The sequence below is a fragment of the Mycteria americana genome, chromosome 3 (assembly GCF_035582795.1).
Source record: "Mycteria americana isolate JAX WOST 10 ecotype Jacksonville Zoo and Gardens chromosome 3, USCA_MyAme_1.0, whole genome shotgun sequence".
Classification (NCBI taxonomy): Eukaryota; Metazoa; Chordata; class Aves; order Ciconiiformes; family Ciconiidae; genus Mycteria; species Mycteria americana.
The window spans coordinates 28,947,504-28,960,009 of record NC_134367.1 but is presented as its reverse complement, the minus strand read 5'-3'; the positions used below and the strand labels follow the sequence as shown (position 1 = coordinate 28,960,009).

Genomic DNA, 12,506 nt, shown 5'->3' with positions numbered 1-12,506 from the left:
ATCCAAGGTGCATTCATGTCTTCATACATGTGAATACACCTAGGGTCAAAGCACAAGTAGGTGGAATTGGACCTGTTCACACAATATTTTTTTAAAACAGAAATAATAAATGTATGTATTTACATTGTTATTGTTTCTGATAGCTTGTTTTTATTCTTTCTATTTCCTTTACGCACAGAAAATTGCAACTGAAAAGTCTGTATTTTCCTGAATTCTACTAGTAATTAATTGGCATTCAACTGCAAAATTTATTACCTTTCTTCAAATCCTTTCTTGAAACTTTTGTAAGGGAATGCATTTTGGATTTCTTTTTTAACAAAATACATATCTCCTCTTAAATCATATCCCACTTAAGGAGCTAGATTTAGAGAGGTTTAGGTACCCATTCAAATCATACCTTAAAATCCCTTTCCCCTTCTTCTGGGACTTGAAAGACACATACATACTATAATACATTGTAGCCAGCATTACTTTTTGCCCCATATCTTGTATAAATAGCCATGTCCCAGAGAACTGAAGCTAACAAAAGACTGTCTACCAAACATTCCAAAATACTTCATAATACTCTGGAAAGCCGAGATCTCACAATATTAAACGGAAAGTATCACAGTCCAAACAAAACTTACATAAGGTCTGAAAGATCTGCTCCAACACATACCACAGGCCAGGCATAGATGGATAAGAGAGGAAGCCTGCTTGATTCTACCTAGGCTGTTCAAGGTAAGGAGCAGGTCACAAACCTCCAAAAATTAGCATACAATTTTCATGCTCTCAAAGAGACAGCACATATATGTTACACTTTCCTCACTAACAATACTCTCAAAAATATTAGCAAGGGTTAGGCCAATGACTAATATGTCAATAATACTGCCCATTGCACTGAACAGCATTTTCTCCCTATTTCCTTGAACATATTCTGTCTTCATTTACCTCTCGTTTCTTCTTTTATTCTTGAACTGTAAATTTGCTAAGGCAAGCTCATCTCACACACAGCTGTCCAATTAATTTTTTTTTTAATCAACCAACAAAAGAGGCTAACCTTTCCTTTCAGATAGTACTGTTTGTGGTCACTTACCTGCTTGGCGTATTAATTTAGTCACATTATACCTGTATTTCATAAAGGACAGTGGTAATTTAGTGGTAAAGTAAGATTTTTCTAGTCCTCATCTATAAAGAGTCTCTTTGGGGCTTCTCTTTTTTCCCCCATGCTTCAGGAGAATGACCAACGAAATGAATAAAATCATAAGCAAAGAGAGAAAAAAAAAACCCCACCTTTAAAAGACATTACTGTGCCTTTTGCCCAATTATCTACTTTAACAAGCATCTATTCAAATATGTAGCACGATGTGCGCATTAACTACATCCTCATATTCACATATTTAGATATTTTTCATTTGTTGAATTACCTTGTCTGCATCCACTTTTCCTCTGATAAATTCTTTCTTCCAGAATTCCAGTGCCTGTTCCAGAGTCAAGCCGATGCCTTTTAAGAACAGTCCATACTGCATACGACCTCCATGACGGAGATGATGGTTATCACGTAGGGCTTTGTGCAACTGGCGCATGCAAAGAGGGAATGATTTCACAGAAAGCTGTCAAGAGAAAAAATCGTGTTTAAGGTATACTGATAATTTAATTTGCAGGATATATGCTTATTGTGATTATTAATTAGCTTCACTTGAAAATGCCAATGGCTGGAAGAAAAGATATGCATGTGCAGAGTGCCTTGGGATGGGTGATAACACAAGTGTGTCCATCAGCCATCAAATCCAATAACCATCTCAAGAACAAAATCCAAAGGGCAGAGTAATGCAGGTGGTAGTATCAGACTATCTTCAGCTACAAAGTAACACAGGTTTAATTGCTGTCAGGAAAAATATATCCACAGTCCCATTACAACGTTTCATGTTTCTTCCTTACTTCAGCTTGTGGGATGGCAAGGTGACCTTTGTGAGAGTTTTCCGGCGTTGGGGGAGGGGATGGGGTTTTTTTTAACATCTTTGAAAAACTACAAGCACAAGTAAAATCCATTGCAACTGATCTGCAGGTTTTTTCCTGCAGAATAAAATACTATTTCTTATAAAGCAAGATCTCAGAGATGAAAAAAATGTAACATTCAAGTTTACTTGAGCTTTGCATTTTTATTTTTAACATCTGAGTCATGCCATGGAATTTACTACCAAAGGAACACTGTCATGATTAAGATGGACACTGAAAACACAAATGATTTCTAAAGTTCAGATAAAGGACTGGTAATGTGTTTTTAATTGTCTCTGCACCATTGATGTGGTTTTACAATCCATTTTATTTACTTCCTTGTTTTGATAAACCCTTCTGTAAGTCAAAAGTCCAAAAAAGAGCATTGAAAAGACTAATATTGCAACGCAATTATCATAAACTAAACATCACAGGTTGCAAAATTATTAAATAAGAAAATTTTGTTAAACTCTGTTTATAATTATGTTAGGTATTCGAGAAAGTACACAAAATTAAGCAGCAAATTAAGCAATTCATTATAGCTCCAGTCTAAATCCTGATTAGATGCATTTTCAGTTAATTCTGCTCCATTTTAAACTTTATCACAATTTCATTCAAGTAGTTCAAGAGTTACAAAGGAAATATGAATCAAAAAAAGATAAAGGCTTTATATGTTTTCTGTACATAGAGTAGTTGAATTTAAAAAGTTATGTATCAACATACAATATAACTCAATAAACACAGAGGACTTACAGTATCAATCTGTTCTAGAGAAATTTTTCCAGTGTTCTTTTGCACGCTGTAATCTGGGCCAACATAAGAATGGCTGAAAAAAAAAAAGGCAAAGAGTACAGCATCATTTAAAACTGTTCCAAAAAAGCATTTTTTTTTTTAAGTTTACAAATTTAGAAAGAAATTATTTCACCAATTAAGGGCTGCAAATATTTTATATCAGGCAACCAAGAAAACAGTATTTGACAGTTATGCAAGTAATTAAGATTTATGAAACCAACATTAGAGTTAACACGGTAAAGAAACCCTCCCTCCCTTTATCTGAAAGGAGTGGTGAAGGGTCATTCAGAATTCAGATCATAGGATCATGCTACTGTTGATGTTGAGAGACACCTCTGAAGATCATCTAGTGCAACCCCCTGCTCAAAACAGAGTTAACTACAGCAGGTAGCTTAGCATCTCGTCAAGCTGGGTTTGAGCATCTCCAAGGACAGAGACTCCATAACCTTCTGAGCAACCTTCTGAGCAAGTAAAAAAGTGTTTTCTTATGTTTAAGTGGAATTTCCTGTATATCAGTTTGTGCCCATTGCCTCCTGGCCTATCACTGCATACCACTGAGAAAAGTCTCACTCTGTCTTCTTTACTCCCCCTTATCAGACACCTATTTATATGAACTGATAAGATTCACACATACACCCTCCTGAAATTTATCTCCTCCAGGCTGAACAATCTCAGCTCTCTCAGCCTCTCCTCATATGTACTGAGGAGCCCAAGACTGGACACAGCCCTCCAGATGTGGCCTCACCAGTGCTGAGCAGAGGGGAAGGATCACGTCCCTCAACCTGCTGGCAGTGCTCTTCCTACTGCTGCCCAAGAGACTGTTGGTGGCTCATAGTCAGCTTGTTGTCCACCAGGACCCCAAGGTCCTCTTCTGCAACCCTGTTTCACAGCTGTTCAGCCCTCAGCCTACACTGGTACATGGGGTTATTCCTCCCCAGATGCAGAGCCTGGTATTTTCCTCTGTTGAACTTCATAGGGTTCCTGTCAGCCCATTTCTCCAGCCTGTCCAAGTCCATCTGAAAGGCAGTACACCCATCTGGTGTAAACCATTCCTCCCAGTTTTGTATCATCTGAGACTTGCTGAGTGTGCACCTTGTCCCATCACCTAGGACATTAAAGAAGAAGCTAAACAATATAGGACCCAGTATCAATCCCTGAGGTACTCCACCAGAGACTGGCCTCCAGCTGGTCTTAATGTCTCTGATCGCAAACCTTTGAGCACAGCACTTCAGCCAATTTCCAGTTCACCTCACTGTCCATTTACCTAGCCCATACTTCATCAGTTGTCAATGAGGATGTTACAAGAAACGGTGTCAAAAACCTTGCTAAAGTCAAGATAAACAACATCCACTGCTTTCTCCCCCATCTATTGAGCCTTCTATGATAAAATGACCAGTGATGAGGTTAGTCAAGCATAATTTCCCATTCACAAACCATGCTGACCACTCATGATCACCTTCTTGTCCTTCATGTGTCTGGAGCTGAGATGAGGCTGATCAGTCTACAGTTCCATGGATCCTTCTCCTTACTCTTTGTGAAGGCAGGGTTCACTTTTGCTTTCTTCCAGTAATCAAGAACCTCTTCTACTTTGCTACTTGTGTAGCATTTTAAAAACACAAACAAACAAAAAGCCTGATGTATCACTATGAAAATCTACCATGGGGGAAAAGTAAAAACTCAAAAAGTACTTAACTTTACCAACAAAAACTGGGAAGGCTTTTACTGCAGTACTGACATACAAACACATGTTAATGCCTGACAGTAGCTGTCTAGCCAAAATAGCACAGGACTTTGTATGTGCTGCCTCATCTTTCATTCATACTGCAACAAAGCTACTTCTGATACCTGAGCTAAGTTCAGGTAACCCTATACTACAGCAAAGACAGTCATGTAGACATTGTCACCAAAGTAATTTCAAATCAAATACAAGCATCTAATGCCCAGCTTCTACTTTTACATGTATAGATTTATTGAATGACGATATATGCAGGGCTACAACCAAACTCAAGACTTGACAGTATAGCAGGCAATAAAGCAAACAGGGGCTTTGGATACAGCATATTGGTCCAAAAATCAGGTTGCAAAGTCTGGGTAAGAGCAAATTTCTTTGTGCAAGAGGGTTTTTGTAACTAACTTACAAAGATCATTTCTTACACCTTTTGAAGGCGTATAGAGGTTAACTCCAGAAAAAAGGAATTTAGCTAAATGATGATACTAGGTGCTACAGATTATTTCGTGACATTTCAATAAAGTAAAGTGTGAAAAGCATATAGCTAAAAGTTGATTTTACTACAATACAAACAGTTTGTTTAATTATACATGCATTCATTCGTTCTTTAGTCTTATTTCTGGCACGCACTGGAGCACTAGGCAAGCTTACTGTACTTAACAGATTTTTTTTCATTACACAACAATAGATAAATAATTAAAAGTATTTGAGCTGTGTATGTCTATTACTACTGATTCTACTAAAGTATCTTAATTTCCTTGTAGAACCAGACCTGCATCACTTTACTTAGGCAAACTACAAACAAAACAAAAATCACAGTCCCAAAAATATGACAATAGAGCACAGAACAACAGAAAACAGCTGTTGCTTAGGCAACTTTTTTTTTTTTTTTTTATAAAACAACCAATTAGGAAAATGACCGTTCAGCCAGTTATCACATCCCAGGCTGAGTGCTGGTAACTTCTTAAGCTGCTCTACCATAATCACTTTAGATCATCTGCTTCTACCCTATAGTATTTATTAGAATCACACCAATACTGAAAAAAATTGCTAAGCTAAAGAAAACCACTTCTTCCTGGCATCTGTAGAAAGGATTGGCCTGGGAAGAGGAGGTCCAAAGAGAAGACACAAACGTTTTCCTATACAATAAGTGAACAAAATAAGACTTCAGAAGCTACTGCTAAAAAGAGGACATACTCTCTGAATCTTGCTGACCATTATGTCTGGACTTGGTAGAAAGCTTTACCGCAAGGACAAAAAGCTCAGTGCCGGGGGGGAGCGTGGGGGGGGAAATTCTACTTTTCAGACTCTGAAAAACTAGTCATGTGGCCTTTGGCAGCTAAGCTATTGGATTCCTGTCCCAAGGAGCTCAAAGGGCTAGAGCTTTTGGATTTGCAATTTTAGGCACCAGGCCTTCTGATTTTCTACAGTAGAGATTCCCCAGGTCCCTCGATTTCATCATAAGAAAATCACACTCTTTTCTACACATATTGCCATTATTTTCTCTACATTTCTATTAAAAAATCTCAACAACCTTGCAAAAAAAAAAAATTAAGACTATCCTTTGTTCTATGAACAATGTTCCTTATTTTTTCATGTGATTAAACATTGCCAAAGAGCTTCCTACTGCTGGTTTGAAAATACATTACAACACAAACCAACCAGGCTTGTGATCACCCCTTGCTTTCTTCTCCTATTTTTTGCTTCCAGTTTTAGCTCTTATTTTGGACTCATCCTTTCTTTTATTCCACATAGCTTCTTCGGTTATTTCCTGATCAAGCTTCTTACTCACCTAGAAATATCTATAGTTCTTCATAATTTCTCGTTGTGGTTTACTGGAATGCAAGCAGCCATGTGTTCACTTTTCACTTAAAAACCGGTTTTATTTTACCTCCATATATAAATTCCTGTCTCTCTCCATTCAGCCTGACTCAATCACTCAAAACCTGTTTTCCTAAAATCCAAAATCTTAGTTACCAAGAGTTTTCTAAACATATCTTGCAACGAAATATCAATACCTACATTCGCACTGCTGTTGACCAAGAATAAACCTCCACTACATCAATGTTTCCAAGAATGGGATCTATGTCTTTCAAATAAACAGCTGTAGGACCCTTCTGATAAATATTGTATTATTCACAGATGTGTCAGTATATCATGAGATTTAGTGAGGATATGAAGGCCACTTTGTAGATGAGGATAGTAAATGACACCAGTCTACTGAGGTGTGCATTCTTCCTTACTTGCTTGTGAGATGAGCATAAGTGAGAAGGAGGGTGAACATATCTGCATGAGTGCTGTGTTATCCATTGAAAAAATCCAGTCTTGCAAAACACTTGGTTTCTGTATCAACCTTATGAACTATCATTTCAAGACAGAATTAACAGAATTATATTAAAGTTGGTTGTAAAGGATGTTAGAAGACCGTTTAGTCCCACACCCCGCTTTAAGTGCGACTACTGCCAACACTAGTCAGATGAGCCATGGCTTTTTCTAGCTGAATCCTAAAAATCTCCAAGAACCAAGATTCCACCTCTCTTGGCAATCTGCTGCACTATCATTCTAGCATACACATTTTTTCCTAATGTCCAATCTAAACCTCCCAAGCTGCTATATATGACTACTGTCATTTGTTACATCATCTGGCACCATCAAGAATTCCAGTGCCATGATGTCTGTTCTTCAAACAGTTGTAGGCTGCTATTTGATCATCCTTAAACCTCCTCTTCATCAGACTAAACAAAGTCAGCTCAGCTTCTCCTTATAATTAATGTACAGGCACAGTCCTATAGTAGTTTGATAGGATTACACACAACAGTTTTTGTCTATCTTTGAAATTACTCCTGCTGAAGATTTTAAACAGTAGTGTTAAAACCCTGTAATTTCATCACAAAACCCACATAAACTCCTTTGAAAGGAGGAGTTACAGAAGTGTTCTTCTCATGCATTGAGACATAAAGTTTCCACTTCTATTAAATTGCTAAAGTTTTAGCAATTTAAATGTCCTTGTAGCCTACAGTGAGCATGTGAAATCCCTAAGAACAATCTTGCATCAAATATTTTAACATTTTAACTAAAATGTTCTCTTTTTTTTTGTCTACTACAATTAATATTAGAAAGCACCAACGAAACAGAATAGGACAAAAAGAGGGCCAAAGTCACAGATAAAATACATATTTAGTCCAGAGCAGTCCAATTAGAAAATATATGTTATGTCCATTTAAAAAAATGGGCATGGATTAAAATATCTATGCAGACATAATCCACAGTAAAGTGACCTTTTCTGAGGACTAGCTAATTTAAAAGTCACAAGACTTTTAAATTGAAAAGCTGCCAAAAAATGTGGGGCATTAACAACCAAACAATGCTTGTAACCTTCAATTGTATGCTCTTTTCACACGTTTCTATCTAAGCTTTTGCTCCCCTGATAAAGCTCTATTGACATATGCCAAAAAATGAAATAGTACTGTAAGAATTCACACAATGAAGGTAGAGGAAAGCCTATAACTAACTAATATTCTCCTTTCTTCTGAGCAAGATGAAGTAAAAATGAATCACAGATTCACAAAAATAAATAACAGAGAAGACCTATTTGGTCATCTGTCTGTTCACTGCCAAAGCTTGTTTTTCAAGTAGTAAAGTTTGATGTATTCTGTCTATTTTAAAGGAACTTCCAAAAAGGCAATTTTGAAGCACTTGTGTAGTTTTTTCAATTGGTGACAAAATGTACTGGCAACAGCCCCTCCGTTTTTGCAAAAGCAAAATGGAAGTAACTTACCAGTTGTTAAACATACATACCCAAGTTAACATAAGAACGTGCAAAAAATACCTTTTTGCATAAATATAGGATACAGTATCCCTATTAAAGTAGTTGATGTTAAACTAGCTTTTTTTGCAACCTTTCCTTTTCCCATATTTAAAAAGAAGCACAGAGAGGATTGTGATTGCTGTGATACTAAAGGCTGTTCCACTTACATAGATGCATAGCATATAACAAAATAAATTTCAAATTTCTCAGTAATTACTCCTAGAGAGCACGATTTATAAAAAGCTAACCTAATTGTTCTTCAGCTTCAAATGGAGAAAGGTATGCCACTGAGGCGTATTTTTTAAAATCCCAGTAAGATGTATGGTAATAAAAACATGGAAGGTTATTGGCATTCAGAAGTATCCCCTAACCAGCTACATAACAGTTACACTGCCTTATTTATTTCATTCACTGCTCTTGAACAAAGTTCAATCATATGTAAACAAGCAGAGATACAATGAAAGCTATTTTTCCTATTCTGATTTACATTAAAAGCAATAAAACATTAAACTGTTCCTACGTAATAAAAATTACAAGAATTTTTTTTTTAATCAAAATAAAATGTCAGATTTTGGGTACAGGTACCTCAAGCAGTAGAGCACCACAGGAAATAAAGAGCATGCTAACTAGATATGCATCCTAATTCTGGTGCAGTGCTGTCATGATGGAGCCTCACCACTTCCTTTTCTAATTCATCCAACATCATTTCAGTGATCTTAATGCAAAGCTGTATGTGTTCAAAAACAGAGCTTTCATTACTGACATTCAATATTTAAGTAAATTTCTACCCTTAGAGATATTAAAAATTCAACTGAATAAATACCTGAGCAACCCAAGCTAACTAGATCTGCATTGAGCAGGGCTAGATTAAATGATCTCCAGAGGTTCATTGCAGGCTAAATTATTCAATGATTCTAAGCCAATGCATCTCCCTCTAATTGTATGGTCTTTGTTCTCCTGCATACTACCATAATAAGAAAACTCTCCCAAACAATATAAAGTGATAAAAAGCAATCACATATATAAGAAAGAGACCACATTTGTGCTTAACCTGAAGAACATCAGAAAGTATTTTTTCTTACTCTTCATCCCCAAACACATTCAAAGAAAGTAGAAAGCTTCTATATACTGTATACTACTGAGAGAGAGGCAGACTATTTCAGCTGTGTTGCAGAGCACTCTTAATGGTTCCCATTTTCAGCTCTCTCCTTAGGTCCATTAAAAGAAGAAAATAGGACTCCATTCATCAATGCCAGTAATGGAGAAATCTTCCGAAAAGATCACAGAACATAAAATATTTGCAATGAGGAAGGCCCATACTCTGAGCAGTGTAACGTGGAATCTGTTTTGTTCATATAGAAGCTTAACAACCTTGCACTTGCTATACAAAAAAGTTTTTATAAAAGCTACAAATATTTTCTTGTTACTTAGAAGCAACACCAGCTCTATAAATTATGTTTCATGTCATTTACAAAGCTTTTATTAAGTTGAAAGGATACTTTCAGGGTTTTTTTTTCCAGTCAAAGCCAATCACACAGATGAGGTGTCTGCAAAAAACAAACTGTAGCTAAAACATTCTATTAATACAATTATTTTAATCTGTATGAAAGAATACACTCATGCTTTCAGTTTATGCTACCTGAGATGATTAAGCAGAGGTTGTAGTCTCTCATCAGACTGTATGGAAGGCAGCGATCGTGCTGTCAGCTAGAAGAAAACAGAAGTTCAATTGACAAAATATTAGCTTCAAAAAAATTGATAGCACAAAACAGGAATGATGTAACGAATCACCCTGCATTGCTACAACTTTACACAACATTGGATAAAACATACTTTCTCCTATTAAAAATAACAGAGCACAATCTTCCAGCATCTGAAGTTAGCAGAAATATTTACAAGTTAACGAACAGTGAAAAATAAATTTTCTAAAATCACAATGTTACTTGAGTTAAATAGCAAGACATCATTGGAAGTGGTATACTTTTTTCCAAACATATTTGAACCAGAAGTCATATTCTACCTAGACAGCCTTCTAGCAGTCACATAATGTAAATATAGTACACATGAAGCCATATTATATACAATTTACATTTGTATAGAAACATTTACATAATATTTAGCACTATATGACTTTTATATAGACATGCCTCTGTGTACACTGGGGGTTTTTTAAATGGGCATAACCTGTATTTTGTAATTTGACTGTTTTAAACTAAATACATACTTTTTTCTTGCAACTGTTTCATATGACTAGTTAAAACATTAAACTTTTTCTGAAAAAATAAACCTAGTAGTCTATAAATCAACAAGTACATGTCGCGCTATTGCAGAATACTAGTTAATTGGTGTATTAACTAAAATAATTGGAAAATATATGTATTAAATTTGCTTAATATCAGTATATAGGTGTCTACCTTCACCTAGAAAAGTTAGAAGCATAGCAGTTCTGATACTGCTGACATACATCTAATATAAAATATTTAATATAACATGCATTTCGTGATTCTCTTGCTGCCAAGTTAGGCTGTATTTTGAAAGCTACCTTCATACAAATTTAAAGTTTCAACATATTTCACATTGTATGAGTCACCATCAAGTTCTTAAGCATTTTACAGGTACCTTAAAATAGCATGCATACAGTTATACATACTCTATAAAAATCTTAATTAAAAAAAAAAAAAAACCCACCCTTTTAGGATCAATAGTGTAGCTTCACCTTGCTGGCTCTGACACGCAAGTAAAGACAAGCACTGAAGTAGGACTAACTAGAAGGCTGCAACTTCTATTTATAATCCACAAATAAATATATCCCGGAAAAAGCTGTGCTCAGTGTTTGGGTACAGGGGGTTTATCTGTAACTGTAAGAAACTCCATGCCAAACTCCATCGGCTCTGCATATTCACAGACCATGTGAATATATTCTGCATATTCACAGACCATGTGAATATAAAGGAGTTTAGTATTTTCCTGAAAGATCACCCATTCATCACATCCATTTCACAACCTTTGCTGCTAGGCAGAAATCAGACTGGGGCCAAATTTTAAACTCATGCCTCAAGCTAGCAATACCAACCACCAGCTAAATGAGAGTAGGTTCAAAATAGCTAGTCTGTCAAGCGAAAGTTGAAGCTACTGAACACAAGGACAGCGGGGAAGGAGGAACGGGCCATTTCAGCTGTTAAGCCAGTCCTGGCCTGAAGCAATCACCGCTTCAAAACACAGCTCTTCTCAGTCTCGAGTAACCCAAGTGTACTCATCCGATCTGACTGCTGCAGTAAAGGTAACTCAGGCAGTTTCAGCAATCCATTCATCATTCTTTAAAAATAAGGCTAGTCTCCTGGCAATTAAAGCATTATCCACATTCCCTTATTTTATGGAGCTAAACTGAGATGCATATGGTACTGTAAAAAGTCATTAAGCTCTGTATTTATTCAGAAGTTTCTTTTGATTAAAAACTCATTTTCTTACCACTGAGTATTAAAGGTCAATACACATACTGTTCTATATTCATGTCCTCTATAAAGTAACCCTCTAATTTTGTTTTAAACACAATCAGAAAACCAGAAAAAACAGAAATCTTTTCTGAAGAGAACTTGGAAGCTCTCTAAATACTGGCCAAGTATTTCCACTTGGCTAAAACCAGAACAGAGCCTGAATTAACTGAAATACCATCTGCTTCTATTTCTATTAATAACTTAACTGATACAGAAAGCAATATTTGTGTGCACAGTCATACACATATGTGTATTTTTACATGAGACTAACATACAGTATTTTTCTCTACACAGTACTTTAAGTATTAGATTTAATCAGGGGAAAAAAAAAAACACCACATTTTTTTCCTCATTATAAACAATGCATTTACAACAAGACGATGTTTATGAAAGTCAAACTGGTGAATGGTGTAAGAAGCAAAACAGTAAAATTCAAAACCTGCAAAAGTATTGATATTATTGCAAAGTTATATATACAATAAACTACATTGTTATGTCAACATTATCAATGAACAGAAATACTGTTTTAAAACTAATTTGGGAGACTTGCAGGAATTGAGGTAGAACTAAGAACTAGTGATTTTGGTGTTTAACCAAGCTTTTTCTTGATGTTGCAATGAAATAATATGGAAGAAGTGGCCTACGCTGGCTGTTTCAGGAACCACCATTAAAGGGGGAAAAAAGCATAATCCCTTGAAGTCACAGG

At 36.0% G+C, this 12,506-nt stretch overlaps 1 protein-coding gene across 2 annotated transcripts in view; it reads right to left on the bottom strand.

Moving 5' to 3' along the window:
• Positions 1 to 12,506, bottom strand: part of PRIM2 (DNA primase subunit 2) — a 136,742-nt gene that overhangs the window by 52,115 nt on the left and 72,121 nt on the right. For both annotated transcript variants that reach the window (XM_075498133.1, XM_075498134.1), the window contains exons 8-10: positions 9,946 to 10,013; positions 2,731 to 2,803; positions 1,407 to 1,592 (exon numbers count right to left, since the gene is read on the bottom strand). In XM_075498133.1, coding sequence (XP_075354248.1) covers positions 1,407 to 1,592; positions 2,731 to 2,803; positions 9,946 to 10,013 — 327 coding nt within the window. The remainder of the gene's footprint in view (positions 1 to 1,406; positions 1,593 to 2,730; positions 2,804 to 9,945; positions 10,014 to 12,506) is intronic.